The sequence below is a fragment of the Nerophis lumbriciformis genome, linkage group LG13 (genome assembly GCF_033978685.3).
Source record: "Nerophis lumbriciformis linkage group LG13, RoL_Nlum_v2.1, whole genome shotgun sequence".
In the NCBI taxonomy this organism is placed as follows: domain Eukaryota; kingdom Metazoa; phylum Chordata; class Actinopteri; order Syngnathiformes; family Syngnathidae; genus Nerophis; species Nerophis lumbriciformis.
The window spans coordinates 29,310,421-29,332,920 of record NC_084560.2 but is presented as its reverse complement, the minus strand read 5'-3'; the positions used below and the strand labels follow the sequence as shown (position 1 = coordinate 29,332,920).

General features: G+C 42.1%; 1 protein-coding gene across 6 annotated transcripts in view; it reads right to left on the bottom strand.

The window, feature by feature from the left end:
• myo16 (myosin XVI) overlaps positions 1 to 22,500 on the bottom strand; it is a 257,282-nt gene that overhangs the window by 23,172 nt on the left and 211,610 nt on the right. For all 6 annotated transcript variants that reach the window (XM_061971132.1, XM_061971135.1, XM_061971134.1 and 3 more), the window contains 5 exons: positions 17,742 to 17,844; positions 10,365 to 10,461; positions 4,805 to 5,090; positions 2,023 to 2,357; positions 748 to 1,941 (listed from right to left, as the gene is read on the bottom strand). In XM_061971132.1, coding sequence (XP_061827116.1) covers positions 748 to 1,941; positions 2,023 to 2,357; positions 4,805 to 5,090; positions 10,365 to 10,461; positions 17,742 to 17,844 — 2,015 coding nt within the window. The remainder of the gene's footprint in view (positions 1 to 747; positions 1,942 to 2,022; positions 2,358 to 4,804; positions 5,091 to 10,364; positions 10,462 to 17,741; positions 17,845 to 22,500) is intronic.

Genomic DNA, 22,500 nt, shown 5'->3' with positions numbered 1-22,500 from the left:
TTAGTTTAGAAGGGACCTAAGTAAGCACTCAGCCACAGGGATGGAGCTCCTCCCCCTCGACATTACACTATGAAAAACACAAACAAGTATTATCGTCATCTAATGTTTGCACGGACATAATAACACCGACGTACAACATGCTAAAGGGAGCTTTTATATGCAGTCTGATTCAGGTGTTCCTAATGTTGTGACCAGATGAAAATATATGTTTAAAATCAAAGTAAAATTACCACTGATAGTCACACACACACTAGGTGTGGTTAAATTACCCTCTGCATTTGACCCATCCCCTTGTTCCACCCCCCTTTATCTATTTTATATTACCTTTCAAATGTCTATTCTTGGTGTTGGGTTTTATCAAATAAATTTCCCCCAAAAATTCGACTTATACTCCAGTGCGACTTATATATGTTTTTTTCCTTCTTTATTATGCATTTTCCGCCGGTGCGACTTATACTCCGGAGCGACTTATGCTCCGGAGCGACTTATACTCCGAAAAATACGGTAGACCACAAGGAAGTGTTTTAAATGTAGAAAAAAAAAATCATATTATGCCTCCTTTAAATGTGGATTTCAATCATCATAGGTCCCCTTTAACGAAATATATCCCTCACGTGTTTGTTCCACTTTTGAGAGTAGAGGTGCTCAAACATTTCTGGAGCAGATTATTTCTACTTTCCAATACAAACGCCAGGATTGTGTCTGGCCCAAGATGTGTGTGTAAACGTGTTGGTTTGTGTGACAGACCTCCGTCTCGCATCTTGCGTGGCGTAGAGGATTTCCTCAGCAAGCTGCGCCCGCTGCTGAACAAGGTGCTGAGCTCATCCAGGGGGCTGGTCAGGGGTCGGCCATTAGCCGGGTTGAACAACAGCGGAGAGGAGGAGCAGGAGTGCGCTCTACGAGGCTCAGGACGCGACATCTTTCCCGGGGAGTAAGGGGGCGGCTTCCCCAGTGGCTCTACATTGGGCCTTTGGGCCTTGGAGGACTCCGACTGAGTCCCCGTGACGGAACCCGTGCGGGTCAACGACAGGAAGTTGGTTTCAGGCGGGAAGGGGAAGTGGGACGGTGGTCTGTATGGAGGAGGCAGAGCGTTTGTGGTAGAAAGAGGAAGGGGAGGGGTGAGGGGAGGCGTGCCCTTCTTCTCCGGCATGAGGACGGTGAGGCTCGGGGACGAGTCGGCCCTCTGGCGCATGTATTGAGGCGACAGGGGGCTGTCTGGCGGGGCGGAGTAGTTCAGGTTGGTCTCAAACACGGGCAGCTTCTTCACCTCCAGAGGAGTGAGGGGGGACTCGTCGGATGCAGGTGAGCAGGTGACGGGGGACGGAGGGAACACCAACAGAGGCGGTCGGTGCGGGAGCAAGTTGGGAAAAGGCGCCGGGATGTCGCAGTCTTTTCCGTGGCTCCTGGGTGCCATCTGAGGGTAAGCGACGTCCAATGCCGCCGTCACCCCCGCGGACACCCGCTTGCTGTCCCCACTCTGAGGGGAACACGTGTTGCTCATCAGGAGGCCCAAGCTGAGAGCCTGCAGTCTGGCCGCCTTGGTTGCAGGGGCCGGTGGAGCGGCGTCATCTGGAGGAAAGAAGGTCATCTCTTCGTACACCGCTTCTGACTCCGCCTCCTCCGGGCTGTCGGGCGGCTCCTGGAGGCTTCGAGAGCCTAGCATCTCGATATAGACGTCCTCGTCATCCTGGCCCTGGTAGAGACTCAGCCCTAAGCCCTGAGGAGCATCCAGAGAAGCCGCCTTCTGCATCAGGCTGCCGCCTCGCGACAGCAGCGCCATCTTGACATCAGCAGGGCGAAACTGTTGGAGGAGAGGCGCCGCAGCGTTTATCTCCTCGTACGAACCTGTCAGCTTTGTGTTGGGGCTGCGCTTGGGCTTGGGCGGGGGCACCTTCCTCATGGTGGTGTAGTCGTCGCTGTGGGGGCGGGGCTTGGATAATCCTGAGCATGCAGAGAAAGTAATAATATCTCCAACACTTATGTCTAACATATGTTCTGTTTTCCAAAAGCAAGCGGACGTACCTGTGGGGTCTGTAGGGGACAGCTGGCACTTAGGGGGGCTCCCAGCTGGTGAGGCGTAGCCTTCTGGAGTGGGGCTCTCTTTGGCCGCCATCACCAGCCCCGCGCTGACCGCCTCATACGACGCACTCAGGCGGGTGTTGGGGTCCCTCTTTGGTTTCGGGGGAGGTTGCTTCCGAGGAGAGGAAACAGCGCCTCCAGTGGGGCTGTCCGCTACTTGCTGCAGCGCCGGTCTGATGCCCGGACTGCTGCTGTCCACGGCGAGGGGGACGGGTACCGAGCTCGATCGAAAGTGGCGGATGACCCGGCTTCCCCCGCTGATAGCTTTTTCCACACTCCTACAAGAGATCCAAGATGTTTGTAGACCATCACAATGCATCCCTGAATTGTTGATCATAGATTAAGTACATATCATATCATAAATATACATACCATAAATGCTAATGATGCAAAAAGGACAACCAGGTGCTGCTAATAAATCTATTAATTTTCTTTTTTCTTTGATTTAATTATACACAATTAGGACCAGCATCATTCATAGCCTGGGCAGATTTTGTTAATAGAGGATATCTTTAAGTTGAAAAAATGATAAAACGATTGCTACATATCCTTCTCATTGCCGGCTCCTGCAATGTTTTTAAATCATTGTTGAGTATAGATATTACCAGAAGTTACCAAAATTATTGCGATAATTGCAAACTTTTTTAACATATAACACAATTAAAAACGGTGGATATTTTTTTTTATATTATCTTAGATAACTTTTTGCTTGTATTAAATGTAGCTAAAATATAATAATTTAACAAACATAAAACCATTTCACTACAAATATTGATAAATATTTTGCATTTGGTAAAATATTATCGTCATCGGATATGGCTCAACAAATAGCATATATTGGTGCAAATACAGATTCACACAGTAATATGTTTTTATTTTCATGACTTTATATTTAATTAAGTTATTATTTTAATATAACATATGTATATAACAACATTAAGAATTTTGCATTATTAATTTGAAAAACCTCTGCTTGCTATACAAAAAAAAACGTTTTATTTTCAACAAAGACACACAAATTCTCTTTATCTCTGAATTTGACTGATCATTTCTTTTTAATCCATGTAAAACAAAGTATAGTTTGGTGGCAATTCATAAATCCATAGTATTTCTTTCATGTTTTTATTATTTTTGAATTATTTTCAAATGTTTTTACAACACAATACAAAAAAGTGTATAAACATATATATATATATATATATATATATATATATATATTAGGGATGTCCGATAATGGCTTTTTGCCGATATCCGATATTCCCCAACTCTTTAATTACCGATACCGATATCAACCGATATATGCAGTCGTGGAATTAACACATTATTATGCCTAATTTGGACAACCAGGTAAGGTGAAGATAAGGTACTTTTCAAAAAAATTAATAAAATAAGATAAATAAATTAAAAACATTTTCTTGAATAAAAAAGAAAGTAAAACAATATAAAAACAGTTACATAGAAACTAGTAATGAATGAAAATGAGTAAAATTAACTGTTAAAGGTTAGTACTATTAGTGGACCAGCAGCACGCACAATCATGTGTGCTTACGGACTGTATCCCTTGCAGACTGTATTGATATATATTGATATATAATGTAGGAACCAGAATATTAATAACAGAAAGAAACAACCCTTTTGTGTGAATGAGTGTGAATGAGTGTAAATGGGAGAGGGAGGTTTTTTGGGTTGGTGCACTAATTGTAAGTGTATCTTGTGTTTTCTATGTTGATTTAATAAAAAACAAAAACAAAAAAAAACAAAAAAAACGATACCGATAATAAAAAAACAGATACCGATAATTTCCGATATTACATTTTAACGCATTTATCGGCCGATAAATATATATATATATATATATATACATACACACACACATATATTCATCCATCCATTTTCTACCGCTTGTCCCTTACACACACACACATACATATATACATGTAGATATATATATATATTTGTGTTTGTTTTTCTTTTAAATAAATAATAATAATAAATACCATTCTAATAGTTTTTGTTTTGTTTTACATGTATTCAAAGTTATTTTTTACTTTTGTATAAACAAGTGACAGTATTCCGTCCAGCTTGTCTTCTGCACATTTGGAAATGTGTCATTTAATATTAGATATGCGACATTTAAATATACCAACATTAATGGCAGAGGCCTTATTGTTTGTTATCTCCAACATATTCCAAATCATAGGATATCACTGTGATGTATCACTCCCAAAATTATAATAATGTAACAATATATGACAAATTTACCTGCTATTTCTATCATGTGTGCAGCATTACAGTCACACATCAACCATCAAGCCGCAAATACGAGCTAAGGAGGCCAATTGAAGGATAAAGACCAACGTGATTACGCTTTCCAGGCTAATCTCCCTGCAGTAATTTGATCATATCCAGTTTGATATTTCCTACGCTAATCTCAGTCAGCCATCTGTCGTTTCTATGAATGCGGGCAGGGGGTGGGGGTGCTAGTGGGAGTGGGTGTGTCCAGTGGGTAGTCGATGTGCGTAAGTGATGAGGGAAGGAATTTTAATGGTAAGAAACTGGGTTGATTTGACCTAGTCTATCATTACGAGGATTGTTATGAATGTGTGAATGTGTCTCCTGCCTCGGCAGCAGATGTCACATGATATTAAAGAGGTCAGTTGGACGTTGCATAACAGTGAAATAGCATCCAAGTACCACATCATTATTGCACAATTCGTAAGAATACCTTTTAACAGGTTGGTCCTCCTCCTTGCCCACCGGGTCGGGCCTCTCTCCAAGTGGCGGGCTGCTGCCAAGGGAGGTGCGGTGTGGGCCGCTGTTGCCGTGGCAACGCAGGCGGTCGCTCTCCCGCGCGATGTCGGCCGCGTTCTGGATGACCAGGCGGTCGTAGGTGCGCAGGCCCATGTCCTCCGCCCCCTGCAGGAAGCGCTGCACGCCACACTCGCCGTCCTTCCGCCGCGACGTCGAGAGCCGGCGACGCACGCGCCGCCTCGCCAGCCAGCCACGCACCACTAGGCAGAAGAAGAACGGACTACATTTGACCAACCGATGAATCTAGTGTTCTGAGGTTTCTCATTGTGGTTGAGTTTTTTCTTGCCCGGATCTGAGCCGAGGATGTCGTTGTGGCTTGTGCAGCCCTTTGAGACACTTGTGATTTAAGGCTATATAAATAAACTTTGATTGATTGATTGATTGATACTTCCTTATTCTCTTTTTTTACATATTGTTGGACACAACTAAACAAAATCAAAAACTACGTCGGTCTATACTCATTTAAATCCTTTGAGTTTTGCCCTTAAAGTAATTCCGTGTACAGGGAATTAGTCTCTGAATTTGTAAACATTAACAAAAACAAAAGGATTTGGGGAAAATAAAGATCTCGATTTGATGACTCTAGTATCGAACATATACTGATACTCCCCTTGATGGCGACACCACCAATCCGATCCACCTCTTACCTATCATGTACAGTCTGTGACAACGCGGACACACCAACAGTTATTTTTATTTTCTCTCTTACTCTTATTAATCTTCTTGTTAATTTCTTGTTAATATACACTTACTTTCTGCTGCAATGTGGTTCTACTTCTTGAACTTTACCATGCACTTATTTATTTTGTTGTTTTGAGCTAGCTCAGCGGTTACCTTAGCTATTGGCATGCCTGCTCCTGCTTGATCTCAATGTGTAACAAGTTTAGCTTTGTCCTATTATCGTCTTTTCCGGACTTTAAACAACTACTTTTTTCCCCACACTTTGATCCCTGCGCCCTATACAAAGGTGCAGCTCATCTATGGATTTTTCTTTGCTAACTGCTTACTGCTAACTAATTATGGAAAGGATTGAGCAGAAAAAAATCAAACAATGCACTAAAATGATCCACTTTAGGAAACTGTTCAAACTCAACATGTTAAGCAAAAGGAAGAAGAATCCTGATAAACATCTTGAACCTTTTAACTCCGAACCTAAATAAGACAACTTCAGTGGTTTGAGAGCACAGGGGGAAGATGAATAAGTGTAACAGGGTCAATTATGTCTTGTAAATAATGTATTTTATAGTGTTTTATTATTGTTATAATTACACAAAATGTGTAAGTTACATGTAAATACCTGAATATTGTTCGATGTTTTGTCAATGTGGAACCATTGTCTCGTTGTCCCTCCTACTGCAATAATTACTGACACCTGTCTTTTTATATGCGTTGGACACGCCTTCCAACTTCCCTTTTGTCTACCATAACGGGAGAGGTAGGCGTCCATGCGACGACAGAAAATGTATTGTCATGTTAAGAACTTCAGTTCACTTTCTTGTTCTGTATTATATTTGTGTAGGGACTCGACGATGGCAAAAACTTATTGACAACAATTGTATTCTGTGTTTTATCAGGTATGTTTATTTCACTGTTGTACTGCCCTTTTGTCTACCATAACGAGAGAGGGACTCGACAATGGCAAAAACTTATTGACAACAATTGTATTCTGTGTTTTATCAGTAAAGTGCAGCTGAGCAATCCATGGTGTCGGTCGTGTTCCATAAAAACCACACAACGCAGAGGAAATTTTCATTTTGCTGCCGTGTTACAGGCACCCTTTTAAAACAATTAAAGTATGTTAAAATCTTTTGTATTGTTATATATCTGCGGTTTATAGTCTGGTGCGTCTGATATATGAAAAAAAATAGTTTTCTTCTCAAATTTAGTAGGTGCGGCTTATATACCGGTCCAGTTTATAGTCTGGAAAATACGATACTTGACAAAGACACTTCAAGGTGCCATATGTAAGAATTTCATGTCAAGTCATCATTAAATGGCCCTGATATGTCAAAAGGCATTAATAAATCATGTTATTTTCGAATACTTCTATGACTGATAACAGTAGTTCAGCTGGGATATGCTCATTTCAAAATGAGATTTACAGCCCCGGAATATTGTTATTGTTTTCATTTCGATGTCCCGCCCTCCACCGTTTTAGCCAATTAGAAAGTCTGTGAGTGTGTCACATCCAGGTTGCCAGTTACGCCACCTTTGTCGAGGTCCTGCTACTGGTAAAGTTACTAAACATGTCAGACCTTAGTAAATCTTAAAGGCCTCGTTACCATTCATGACAAAGCCAGGAACAAAACAAGGATTTGTATCGGGGATGCCTTTGAAAGATGGAGACGATTGAAGGTGGAGAAGATTTTTTCATCTGGCGTCAAACTTGCTAGTTTCCTCCTGGATAGGTAAGTCAGGCATTTACGTTTTCTGATTACTTGTAATAGATAGAAATGAACATTTTATATGTAAACTATATTGTCCAGTACGGTCTATGATATTGTCTAACAAAGCTAGTATGTTCCTGCAACGAATGCTTAGCATGCTAGCTCGGTCAATGGGAGCATACATATAGCCCAGTTCATTACACATCGACATATATGCCCGTTAGCCTGTATGTCGAACTGTCATCCAACTGACAGGGCAAAATATATTTCGACAAATAAAACCTATGTGGATTATGGATAGTGTTAGTGCCTACTTCGTTCTCAATATGCTGATACGCTGAGGAAATGGGTTCCAACATTAGCACGGCTGTCATGGCAATGTGAAACGTATGGAGATAGCCAAATCACATGACAAAATAATTCCTCAATCGTGTTTGCATTTTGTGGACTACATGTACCAAGTTATATGGCAATCTGAAACGTTTGAAACAGTAGCCTATAGGCATACCTTGGTAAAATGTCTCCTGTTAAGTTTTGGGTGTACATTAGGCTGTTAAGCATGCTCTACTTATTTTCACCTGTATAATCATTGCTCGTGTTGGTTGTAGTTCGTTTTAGTCTTTGTTTTATAATAGTACTGACAATAACCATATGATTACCATTTGTTGTGACATTGTACGAAAAAAAACAGAGAAATCTACAGCGTAGGTGTAGTCGCTTGCCATTTGAAGTTCCTTGGAGTAGCCCAGTCGATCGAGCTGGATTCAGCTGCGTACCTCAGTCAGGGAGAGGGGGAGGGGACTACAACATTTTAACCGTGATTGCAGTACCATTTCTGGCCAGATTCTTACATATGGCTCCTTTAAGATACTAAGAAATACATTTTACACAACGTTTGAAACAGTAGCCTATAGGCATACCTTGGTAAAATGTCTCATTAGTTTTGGGCGTACATAACGCTGCTAAGCATGCTCTACTTATTTTCGCCTGTATAACCATTGCTAGTGTTGGTTGTAGTTCGTTTTAGTCTTTGTTTTCTAATAGTACTGACAATAACCATATGATTGCCATTTGTTGTGATATTGTACGCAACACAAGAGAAATCTACCGTGTGGCACTCGTCGCTTGCCATTTGAAGTTCCTTGGAGTAGTCCAGTTGATCGAGCTGGATTCAGCTGTGTATCCGGCAACCTCAGTCGTGGAGAGGAGGAGGGGACTACAGAATTTTGACTGTGATTGCAGTACCATTTCTGGCCAGATTCTTACATATGGCTCCTTTAAGATACTAAGAAATGCATTTTACACAACGTTTGAAACAGTAGCCTCAAGGCATACCTTGGTAAAATGTCTCCTCTTTAGTTTTGGGCGTACATTAGGCTGCTAAGCATGCTCTACTTATTTTCACCTGTATAACCATTGCTAGCGTTGGTTGTAGTTCGTTTTAATCTTTGTTTTCTAATAGTACTGACAATAACCATATGATTGCCATTTGTTGTGATATTGTATGCAAAAACAAGAGGTGTGGGAAAAAAATCGATTCGAATTCAAATCGCGATTCTCACGATGTGTGATTCAGTATCGATTCTCATTTTTAAAAAATCTATTTATTTATTTTTTATTTATTCATTATTTTTTAAATTAATCAATCCAACAAAACAATACACAGCAATACCATAACAATGCAATCCAATTCCAAAACCAAACCCGGCACAGCAACACTCAGAACTGCAATAAACAGAGCAATTGAGAGGAGACACAAACACGACGCAGAACAATCCAAAAGTAGTGAAACAAAAATGAATATTATCAACAACAGTATCAATATTAGTTACAATTTCAACATAGCAGTGATTAAAGATCCCTCGTTGACATTATCATTAGACATTTATAAAAAAAAAAAAAAATAAAAAAAAAAAAAAAAAAAGAACAATAGTGTCACAGTGGCTTACACTTGCATCGCATCTCATAAGCTTGACAACACACTGTGTCCAATATTTTCACAAAGATAAAATAAGTCATATTTTTGGTTCATTTAATAGTTCAAACAAATTTACATTATTGCAATCAGTTGATAAAACATTGTCCTTTACAATTATAAAAGCTTTTTACAAAAATCTACTACTCTGCTTGCATGTCAGCAGACTGGGGGAGATCCTGCTGAAATCCTATGTATCGAATGAATAGAGAATCCTTTTGAATCGGGAAAAATATCGTTTTTGAATCGAGAACCGCGTTGAATCGGAAAAAAAATAAATCGATTTATAATCGAATCGTGACCCCAAGAATCGATATTGAATCGAATCGTGGGACACCCAAAGATTCGCAGCCCTAAAATCTACAGCGTAGGACTTGTCGCTTGCCATTTGAAGTCCCTTGGAGTAGCCCAGTCGATCGAGCTGGATTCAGCTGCGTATCTGGCAACCTCAGTCATGGAGAGGGGGATGGGACTACAGCATTTTATCCGTGATTGCAGTACCATTTCTGGCCAGATTCTTACATATGGCTCCTTTAAGATACTAAGAAATGCATTTTACACAACGTTTGAAACAGTAGCCTATAGGCATATTTGCCATAATGAAGGTGATTATTATTAACTTGTGGAGCTGCTCCACACTGTGTATGGAGACACACAATTAGCTGCCTGCTTGTCAGCCAGGGGGACTATATATAAATACATGTGACTGAAAAGCACTAATCAGCAATGGCGATCGTGTACTTTTTCAAGAAAATTGTCCAATACTGATCAGTCGTCACTTGATCGGCACGTCACTAATCGACTGTTTTAATTCCAGCATCAAAGCTAGATTTCGGCCATTGTTTTGACCTCATTTTTAAATATTGCTATTTTTTCTCGCAGTGAGTTCATGGAAACGAACGCACTGAAGTCCCGGGCATATTAAAACAAACAAACATATTAAAATCTGTTTGCATTGGGTGTTTCGGTACATTTTAAGCGCTGGCCTGGCATGCGTACCACAGGTCCATGAAAACACAGGTGATTTTGGACTTGTTGAAAATAAAACATGCTTGTTTTTACTGCTCAGGCAAGCACACCATGAGACACACACGAATCATTTCCTACATTACCTTTCTGGCAGGTGATGATCTTTTTATGAAGCTGGTAGCAGCGGTCGTTGAGCTGGTCTGCCTGCCAGTATCGGAGAAACACTTTGCTGCTGCCCACCTATGTGGAAACACAAACGACGTAAAGAACGCACGAGTTGCACAGCAAAGCCTGACAACCTCTGAGGATGACAGGAGTGCAATGACAGATGTGTGCGCGTGTGTGTGTGTGTGTGTGTGTGTGTGTGTGTGTGTGTGTGTGTGTGTGTGTGTGTGTGTGTGTATAGCATTCAATGTGTGCATGGTGGGTGAGTGACATCCTTCCATTCATTGCAACACTTGCAGGAGCCACTTTTTTAATAAGCCAGCTGTTGTGGAGATTTGTGTGTGTGTGTTCTTGTATTTCTACCCTTCTTGAGACATCAACAAGGAATAGTACCGTCCATATGAGGAACGGTGAACAAGTTAAGACCGAAATCATGGTCCCAATACGGAAAACCATTGCATCTGATAGAGAATGTCTCATTTGCACCCCTGGTGGTGAAATCTATCAAAATGAGGGTGGTCCCAAAAAGCAGGGATTTTTCAAATTGAATGTGTGTCGGTTTTAAAAGTGCTCCCCCTCTGGTCAACATATGAAACAACAAGTGTGTGTAAAAAGTTTTAAGTGCTCCCCCTCTGGTCAACATATGAAATAACAAGTGTGTGTAAAAAGTTTTAAGTGCTCCCCCTCTGGTCAACATATGAAATAAGAAGTGTGTGTAAACATTTGAAGTGCCTCCCCTCTGGCCAACATATGTAATAACAATTGTGTGTAAGAAATTGAAATGCGCCCCCTCTGGCCATTTTTTTTAATTTTTTTTTAAATAAATAAATATGTATATAGAGACAAATTGTAATAACTTGAAGTAAATAATGAAGATTTAAAAAACAATTACAAACAGAAAATAAAAAATAAAATAAAATAACTAAAAGCAGTCTTTTTCTCACAATGTGTCGACTTTTTTCTGATAAAATTGGGAACAATTTCTCGTATTCTTTCTGTTTCTGTAATATTGCAATATTTTCTTGTAAAATTATTACTTTTTTATGTAAAAGGATTACTTTTTATTGCAAAATGGTGGCATTTGTCATAAAATTCTGACTTTTATCGCAAAATTGCAAATTTTTGTTTTTGTTTTTGGAAAACAGTGACATTTTTTGAGTAAAATGATGACATTTGTCATAATTTTGCCAAGTAAAATTCAGATTATTATTATTATAATATTGAGTTTGAGTTTATTTCGAACATGCATGCATACAACATGATACATCACAATTTCCAGTTTCTCTATTCAACATGTTCTAAAAGGAGTAGGAAGAAGCAGAGCTTATTTAATCCTACCCCTTTTCTTTTACATAGCAGTTGCTAAAACTTTTGTTCACTTCCTGTTCTCAATTTATTCACAATATACTCCATAAGTATCCATCCATCCATCCATCTTCTTCCGATTATCCGAGGTCAGGTCGCGGGGGCAGCAGCTTAAGCAGGGAAGCCCAGACTTCCCTCTCCCCAGCCACTTTGTCCAGCTCCTCCCGGGGGATCCCGAGGCGTTCCCAGGCCAGCCGGGAGAGATAGTCTTCCCAGCGTGTCCTGGGTCTTCCCCGTGGCCTCCTACCGGTCGGACGTGCTCGAAACACCTTCCTAGGGAGGCGTTCGGGTGGCATCCTGACCAGATGCCCGAACCACCTCATCTGGCTCCTCTCGATGTGGAGGAGCAGCGGCTTTACTTTGAGCTCCCCCCGAATGACAGAGCTTCTCACCCTATCTCTAAGGGAGAGCCCCGCCACTCGGCGGAGGAAACTCATTTCGGCCGCTTGTACCCGTGATCTTGTCCTTTCGGTCATGACCCAAAGCTCATGACCATAGGTGAGGATGGGAACGTAGATCGACCGGTAAATCGAGAGCTTTGCCTTCCGGCTCAGATCCTTCTTCACCACAACGGATCGATACAGCGTCCGCATTACTGAAGATGCCGCACCGATCCGCCTGTCGATCTCACGATCCACTCTTCCCCCATTCGTGAACAAGACTCCGAGGTACTTAAACTCCTCCACTTGGGGCACTCCACCCTTTTCCGGGAGAGAACCATGGACTCGGACTTGGAGGTGCTGATTCCCATCCCAGTCGCTTCACACTCGGCTGCGAACCGATCCAGCAAGAGCTGAAGATCTTGGCCAGAGGAAGCCATCAGGACCACATCATCTGCAAATAGCAGAGACCTAATCCTGCAGCCACCAAACCAGATCCCCCCAACGCCCTGACTGCGCCTAGAAATTCTGTCCATAAAGGTTATGAACAGAATCGGTGACAAAGGGCAGCCTTGGCAGAGTCCAACCCTCACTGGAAACGTGTCCGACTTACTGCCGGCAATGCGGACCAAGCTCTGGCACTGATTATACAGGGAGCGAACTGCCACAATAAGACAGTCCGTTACCCCATACTCTCTGAGCACTCCCCACAGGACTTCCCGGGGTACACGGTCGAATGCCTTCTCCAAGTCCACAAAGCACATGTAGACTGGTTGGGCAAACTCCCATGCACCCTCAAGGACGCTGCCGAGAGTATAGAGCTGGTCCACAGTTCCACGACCAGGACGAAAACCACACTGTTCCTCCTGAATCCGAGGTTCGACTATCCGGCGTAGCCTCCTCTCCAGTACACCTGAATAGACCTTACCGGGAAGGCTGAGGAGTGTGATCCCACGATAGTTGGAACACACCCTCCGGTTCCCCTTCTTAAAGAGAGGAACCACCACCCCGGTCTGCCAATCCAGAGGTACCGCCCCCGATGTCCACGCGATGTTGCAGAGTCTTGTCAACCAAGACAGCCCCACAACATCCAGAGCCTTAAGGAACTCCGGGCGGATCTCATCCACCCCCGGGGCCTTGCCACCGAGGAGCTTTTTAACTACCTCGGCAACCTCAGACCCAGAAATAGGAGAGCCCACCACAGATTCCCCAGGCCCTGCTTCCTCATAGGAAGACGTGCTGGTAGGATTGAGGAGGTCTTCGAAGTATTCCCTCCACCGATCCACAACATCCGCAGTCGAGGTCAGCAGAGCACCATCCCCACCATACACGGTGTTGACACTGCACTGCTTCCCCTTCCTGAGGCGGCGGATGGTGGTCCAGAATTGCTTTGAAGCCGTCCGGAAGTCTTTTTCCATGGCCTCCCCGAACTCCTCCCATGTCCGAGTTTTTGCCTCCGCGACCGCTGAAGCCGCACACCGCTTGGCCTGTCGGTACATGTCTGCTGCCTCAGGAGCCTCATGAGCCAAAAGAACCCGATAGGTCTCCTTCTTCAGCCTGACGGCATCCCTCACCGCCGGCGTCCACCAACGGGTTCTAGGATTACCGCCACGACAGGCACCAACTACCTTGCGGCCACAGCTCCAATCGGCCGCCTCGACAACAGAGGTACGGAACATCGTCCACTCGGACTCAATGTCCAGCACCTCCCTCGTGACATGTTCAAAGTTCTTCCGGAGGTGGGAATTGAAACTCTTTCTGACAGGAGACTCTGCTAGACGTTCCCAGCAAACCCTCACAATGCGTTTGGGCCTGCCAGGTCTGTCCGGCATCCTCCCCCACCATCGCAGCCAACTCACCACCAGGTGGTGATCGGTAGAAAGCTCCGCCCCTCTCTTCACCCGAGTGTCCAAAACATGAGACCGCAAATCCGATGACACAACTACAAAGTCGATCATGGAACTGCGGCCTAGGGTGTCCTGGTGCCAAGTGCACATATGGACACCCTTATGTTTGAACATGGTGTTTGTTATCGACAATCTGTGACGAGCACAAAAGTCCAATAACAGAACACCACTCGGGTTCAGATCCGGGCGGCCATTCTTCCCAATCACACCTCTCCAGGTTTCACTGTCGCTGCCAACATGAGCGTTGAAGTCCCCCAGTAGAACGAGGGAATCACCCGGGGGAGCACTCTCCAGTACTCCCTCGAGTGAATCCAAAAAGGGTGGGTACTCTGAGCTGCCGTTTGGCGCGTAAACGCAAACAGTCAGGACCCGTCCCCCCACCCGAAGGCGGAGGGAAGCTACCCTCTCGTCCACCGGGTTGAACTCCAACGTGCAGGCTTTGAGCCGAGGGGCAACAAGAATTGCCACCCCAGCCCGTCGCCTCTCACTGCCGGCAACGCCAGAGTGGAAGAGAGTCCAGCCCCTCTCAAGAGAAGTGGTTCCAGAGCCCTTGCTGTGCGTCGAAGTGAGTCCGACTATATCTAGCCGGAACTTCTCCACCTCACGCACTAGCTCAGGCTCCTTCCCCCCCAGCGAAGTGACGTTCCACGTCCCAAGAGCCAGCTTATGTAGCCGAGGATCGGACCACCAAGCGCCCTGCCCTCGGCTTCCGCCCAGCTCACACTGCACCCGACCTCTATGGCCCCTGCTATGGGTGGTGAGCCCATTGGAGGGGGGACCCACGTTGCCTCTTCGGGCTGTGCCCGGCCGGGCCCCATGGGGACAGGCCCGGCCACCAGGCGCTCGCCATCGTGCCCCACCTCCGGGCCTGGCTCCAGAGGGGGGCCCCGGTGACCCGCGTCCGGGCGAGGGAAATCTGGGTCCTTTGTTTGTGTTCTTCATCGAGGTCTTCGAGCTGCTCTTTGTCTGATCCCTCACCTAGGACCAGTTTGCCTTGGGAGACACTACCGTGTCCCAATGATCCTAGGAGCTATGTTGTCCGGGGGTTTCTATGCCCCCTGGTAGGGTCTCCATAAGTAATAACAATAAAAATAAATGAATAAATAAATAATAATTGGTGAAGTACCGTATTTTTCGGAGTATAAGTCGCACCGGAGTATAAGCCGCACCTGCCGAAAATGCATAATAAAAAAGGAAAAAACATACATAAATCGCACTGGAGCCTGGCCAAACTATGAAAACAACTGCGACTTATAGTTCGAAAAATACGGTAAGTTATATTTCATATGGTGAGATAAGTAAGATTATCTTGAAAATGAATGGATGGATGAAAAAAATTCAGAATGTTTATCATGGTTCTTCTTCTTTGTACTTTGTAAACACTTTAAGTTTGAAGAGTTTCTTGAAGTGGATCATATAAGTACATTGTTGGATTTCTTTGCTTAATCCATTCCATAATTTAATTCCACATATTGATATACTGAAGGTCTTAAGTGTTGTACATGCGTACAAATGTTTTAAATTACATTTTTCTCTAAGATTATATTTCTCCTCTTTTGTTGAGGAGAATTGTTGTATATTCTTGGGTAGCGGATTGTAGTTTTCTTTGTGTATAATTTTAGCTGTTTGCAAATTCACTATGTCTAATATTGCCAACATTTTAAAGTTTTCTTATAAAATTATGACTTTTGTCGAGTAAAATTACGACTCTTCATAGAATTAAAAACATTTTAAGCTTTTCTTGTAAAATTGTGACTGTTGAGTAAAATTCCAACTTCTATCATGATATTGCACAAATGTTCCCTTTTTCTTGCAAAATTTTGACTTGCGTTGAGTAAAATTACGACTTTTATTATAATACTGCCAACATTCTTGTGAAATTGTGACCTTTTTCTTGTGAAAGTCCAACTCATTTTTCACAACAAGCTTTTTTATATTGGCATAGTATGTATATAAAATTAATGTTGTAAATACAAATCTTTATATATCTAGAAAGGGTGGTCCTAAAGAGGTAGGCTTTTTAATTAATTAAATTAATTTAAAAAATAAATAAATACATATGTATATAGAGACATATTGTAATAACTTGAAGTAAATAATGAAGATTAAAACCCAATTACAAACAAAAATAAAATAACTAAAAGCAGTCTTTTTCTCAAATTTTTTCTCATGAAATTGGGAACAATTTCTCATATTCTTTCTGTTTCTGTAATATTGCAATATTTTCTCGTAAAATTATTACTTTTTATTGTAAAATGGTGGCATTTGTCATATAAAATTCTGACTCTTATCGCAAAATTGCCAATTTTTTTGTTGTTTTTGGAAAACCTACTCAGTGGCCGAGTGGTCACCTACTCAGTGGCCTAGTGGTTAGAGTGTCCGCCCTGAGATCGGTAGGTTGTGAGTTCAAACCCCGGCCGAGTCATACCAAAGACTATAAAAATGGGACCCATTACCTCCCTGCTTGGCACTCAGCATCAAAGGTTGGAAATGGGGGTTAAATCACCAAAAATGATTCCCGGGCGCGGCACCGCTGCTGCCCACTGCTCCCTTCACCTCCCAGGGGGTGAACAAGGGGATGGGTCAAATGCAGAGGACAAATTTCACCACACCTTAGTGTTTGTGTGACAATCATTGGTACTTTAATCTTTAAACTTTAAAATAATGAAGATTAAAAACCAATTACAAACAAAAATAAAATAACTAAAAGCAGTCTTTTTCTCACATTGTGTCGACTTTTTTCTCATGAAATTGGGAACAATTTCTCATATTCTCTCGTAAAATTATTACTTTTTATGTAAAATTATTACTTTTTATTGTAAAATGGTGGCATTTGTCATAAAATTCTGACTCTTATCGCAAAATTGTGATTTTTTTTGGTGTTTTTGGAAAACAGTGACATTTCTTGAGTAAAATGATTACTTTTGCCAAGTAAAATTCTGATTATTGTTATTATAATATGGCCCAAATTTTTAAGTTTTCTTATAAAATTGTGACCTTTGTCGAGTAAAAATGACGACTCTTTTCATAAAATTTTCATAAAACTTTTCTTGTAAAATTGCGACTGTTATTGAGTAAAATTCCAACTTTTCTCATAATATTGCACAAATGTTCAGTTTTTCTTGTAAAATTTTGACTTGCGTTGAGTAAAATGACGACTTTTATTATAATTCTGCCAAAATTCTAAGTTTTTCTTGTGAAATTGTGACATTTTTCTTGTGAAAGTCCAACTCATGTTTCACAACAAGCTTTTTTATATTGGCATAGTATGTATATATTATTAATGTTGTAAATAAAAAAATGTATATATCTAGAAAGGGTGGTCCTAAAGAGGTAGGCATTTTTTGGCGAAGGTAACAAATACAAAAATGTGTGTGTGTGTGTGTGCGTGCGTGTGTTTCTGTATGTGTGTGTGTGTGAGTATGTGCGCGCCTGCAGCTGATGTGACCCCAAAAGGTCACTGGCTCAGACACAACAGCAGTCTGGCAGACAGGAGGAGGAGGATGGAGGGGGTGGGATCCGTAGTGATGTGTGTGTGTGTGTGTGAGATGAATGATGATGATGCAGGACAGCTGGAACGTGCTGTCAAAGATTCCGAGGAATCCTCCACAAACAAGACAGAGGGGGGCGTGGGCGGGGTTTTAGGGGGATTAAGTTATTTGGTCTTTTGTTATAGACGGGAGAGACGTAAAAAGACGCACACCTGCCATCCCTGGAGTTTGCTCTGCTGCAGCACGGCGCGACAGGTCTCGTCCGCCGACAGCTTCTTCCTGTCCGCCAGCGTTGGGACGACCAGATCTTTGTATCTGAAAAGACACGTCAAAAGTGAAAAGAACTCGAGGTTAAAGAGTTTTTTTTTTAGTTTTTTTTTTAGAGAAACAATAGGGTTAAAGGTCAGGAGGGGTGAAAGAGCAGCAGAAAGAGCATCTGTTCCTGCTGGAGGGACAAGGATGGATATAAAGAAGTGTTTGTGTGTCTGCTGGGAGAAAGTGTGTTTGTGTACAACGTGTCATGGTTGTGTTGCCACTGTGACAGACCAACATTAAAGGGGGAACATACTTTCGAGAGCAGGGGTGTCAAACTCATTTTAAATCGGGGGCCACATGGAGAAAAATGTACTCCCAAGTGGGCCGGACTGGTAAAATCACGGCACAATAACTTAAAAATAAAGACAACTTCAGATTGTTTTGTTTAAAAATAGAACAAGCACATCCTGAAAATGTACAAACCATAATGTCATTGTTTTTTTTTTACACTTACATGTCACGGTTAATAGTATTCTATCTTTGTCTTTTTCTGAATAAATTATGTGATAATGTTCACCAGTCAACTCATTGGTTTATGTGGTTTATTTTAATTTTATTTTTTACATATGTAGCATCATCTACAAAGATACAAAGAATTGCTATTGCGACATCTAGTGGACACATTTAGAAGTGTTCCACTCAGGATTGATTACAAAGTCTCCCTACTAACTCACTAATGCCTCCATGGAAATGCCCTCCCTCTACCTCAAAGAACTGCTCACCCCCAAATCCTCCACACGACACCTCCGCTCCGGACAGGCTAATCTTCTCCAACCTCCGAGGACAAAGCTCAGAACTATGGGAGACCGGGCTTTCTGCTCCGCCGCTCCCAGTCTGTGGAACGCTCTCCTTGACCACCTGAGGGCACCACAGACTGTGGATGCTTTTAAAAAAGGCTTAAAAACCCTTCTTTTAAAAAAAAAAGCCTTTTGTTAGATATATCAAATCAAATCAAATCAACTTTATTTATAAAGCACATTTAAAATTTACCACAGGGGTAGCCAAAGTGCTGTACAATGGGCAGGTTAAAAGATAATACGAGTACCGAGCAAACACAACACAAACAGAACACGATAACAAATAAATAAATAAAATAGAATAAATAAAACATAAAAACAGGTTCAGGTATATGTGTGCTAGTTCTATCTATTAGGCTGTTCTAGTTCTTATTTTATTTTACTATTTATTTTACTCGTTGGGGGCAGCTATTTGTGTTTCTAGCGTTGTTGTTTTTTAATGCACTGTAGCACTTTGAGATTGTTTGTTAAATGTAAAGTGTTTTTACAAATAAAATCTATTACTATTATTATTAGAACAGCAGTTTTTTTCATTCCAAAATTTCGGCTCATTTTTATACTTAGCAAACTCATCCCGCGGGCCGGATAAAACCTGTTCGCGGGCCTGATCCGGCCCACAGACTGTACGTTTGACACCCCTGTTCTAGAGCAACAACACCCAAAAGGAATGCTGGCAAATATCTCAGCAGCATTTCTAAAAAGCCGACATTACAAGTCCTTCCACTCGGCCTCAAGATGAAAGACCTGCTGGATGCTGATCTTGTCACCTTTGACTTTTGGAAAGACTCTCTACATTCAGCAAGGATCAGAATGACCCTTCGAGGTTACAATGCAATCTGTTCCTTGACAAAGTTCACTTCTTTTATTTTGGATTTGAAATCCATTTTCTCAGACACAGGATATTGAAAGAAAATCGATTGTAGGGTCAAACTGTCAAACTGACTCTACAGGCAAGTTTACACATTCTCAACATCATACAAATGTAAACATACACAAAAGTGAGTAAACTCCTCAAATATAATGACAACATATCTCCACAATAAACCGTACTCAAACAATTTGGATATACTTCAGAGTAGTCAGTGTACAGCTTGTATATCAGCATGGATTTCCTATTCAGTGAAAATGACAGCACACGATCGTTGTCGTCCAAACACCTGGCAACACAAATGAGTAGCAAGATAATTCCGCATGGTGGTGGTAGCGGCATTGCCATGGGCTGCACAAGTGCTGTCAGCACTGAGGAGCTGCGGTTAATGGAGAAGTAATGTGAATTCCAACATGTTTTCAAGCATGGTGGTGATCGCGGGATTGGCTTGGGCTGCACGAGTGCTGCCAACACTGAGGAGCTGGGATTCATGGAGTGGAAATATGAATTCCGACATGTCTTCATTCAAGCGTGGTGGTGGTAGCGTCATGGTCTGGAGATGCAAGACTGCCGCTGACACTGGAGAGCTGTGGTACATTAAGGGGAACCATGTACTTCAACATGTCTACAGTCAAGCATAGCGGTCGTAACATCATGGTATTGGCCAGCACGAGTGCTGCTGGAGCTAGAGAACTGAAATTCATTGAGTGGAAATGTGAATTCCGACATTTCTTCATTCAAGCATGGTAGTGGTAACGTCATGGTCTGGAGATGCATGACTGCTGCTGACACTGGAGAGCTGTGGTTCATTAAGGGGGAACGTGTAATGCAACATGTCTTAAGTCAAGCATAGCGGTAGTAGCGTCATGGTCTGATGCTGCACGAGTGCTGCAGGCATTAGGGAGCTGCGGTTCATTGAGGAGACATGTCAATTCAAACATGCTTTCAAGCATTAGGGTAGTAGCGTCATAGTCTAGGGACGCATGAGTACTACCGGTACTAGGGAGATTCATTAAGTGTAAATGTGAGTTTCAACATGTCTTAATTCAAGCACGGTGGTGGTAGCGTCATGGTCTGGAGACGCATGACTTCTGCTGACACTGGAGAGCTGCTGTTCATTAAGGGGGAACATGTACTTCAACATGTCTACAGTCAAGCATAGCGGTAGTAACATCATGGTATGGGGCAGCATGAGTTCTGCTGGCACTAGGGAGTTGCGGTTCATTAAAGGGAAATGTGAATTGCAACATGCACACTCTGAAGGAGAGGCTGGCAGTTTTCTGACATAACGGAGAAAAAAAAAGTGTTTTGCTGAGGGTACGTCTCCAAAAGACCACAATTACTGCAGCTTGACTGTTCTATGGTCGCCATCATTACTTTCCCCCCAGAGCCTTTTTGGCATTACTACAACAACAACAACACTAAGAGAAAAAAACAAAACAAGAAAAAGCAATCCTGACTGAGACTTGCAGAGGTGGAGCTTGACGATGATGTGCATTTTTCTGTCGGAAGGCGTATTTTCCAATATTGTTACTTTTTGAATATCTCTTAAGTATTTTGGTTTCAGTATGGAAAGGAGCCACCACTTGGTTCATTAACTATAGTGTTGGGTGGGGGGGTGGGGTGTTTCTTCCAAGTGGGCACCACTTTAAAGGCCTCATGGCAAAAAAAAATCCCGCTTCTGACGCCAAAGTAGAAGTTTCATTTAAACTAATGAAAAGTACTTAGTGGATTTCTCGCAGTGTACCCCAACCACCGGTCCGGGGACCGATACCGGTCCGTGACGCATTTGCTACCGGGTCGCACATTAACATTAATTAATTTATAAACTAACACATGTTCTCCAGCTTAACTTTCGCCTGTCAATCTAAACACACCAATAAGCTTGTTTATAGATGTATATTACAACTCCTGATAGGAAGTCGCCATTTGTTATCGTACATTAATGCACATTAATGAACATATAAACATAATGAACTCCTTCAACATCTGTAAAAAACTCTTGTGGATGTACTACCAGTCTGTGGTTGCCAGTGTTCTGTACTACATCGTAGTGTGCTGGGGGGGCATTACATCTAAGAAGGACAGCTCCAGACTAGAGAAACTGATCAGGCGGGCCGGTTCTACGATGGGAATGAAACTGGACTCTCTGGTGACGGTGGCCGAGAAGAGGACTGTGGAAAAACTAGTGAGCATCCTGGATGATGCCAGTCACCCTCTGCATAGCGTTATCAGTAGCCAGAGGAGCCTGTTCAGTGCTAGACTGCTTCATCCCAAGTGCAGGACTAATAGACTAAAAAACTCCTTTGTCCCACACGCCATCAGACTGTACAACTCCTCTCTGGAGGGGGGGTACTAGGATGACAGGGGATGCAAAACAATAACAGTGCAATACTGTCTAGTTTCTCTTGTTATATTTTTATTTTACTGTTATATTTTTATTCTCATTGTTGCTTTTTATTTTTATTCTATTGTAATATTTTTCTATTTTGTTTCCATTTCTACTCCCATTATTTACTTTTTACTTTTTAACTTCAATTTCAATTTTGTACACTGCTGCTGGAATTTTTAATTTTCCCGAGGGAACTTTCCTGAAGGAATCAATAAAGTACTATCTATATCTATCTATCTATATACAATTTTAATGTGTCAGGTTGTAGCCAAAAGCTCATTTTCATCTGCAGGGTCATTGTATATAGCAGTTCTTAACCTGTTTGACCTCAGGACCTACACTACAGAGGGACCCGGGGCCCACTCCAATATTAACACTGAATTAGTAATCTTACTCTTGAGTTTGATCATATTAAATAAAATAAAATATCTGACCTACTTAGAGTTCCCTACCTTGTAAAATGATATAAAAACATGTGTTAATCACAATGATTAAAATATTAATTTAACAAATAAACCTAAGGCTTAGGTCAGGCTGATTAGTCAAAATAAATTTACATACAATATACATTATGTTCTGCTAAAATAAATAAACTAAAT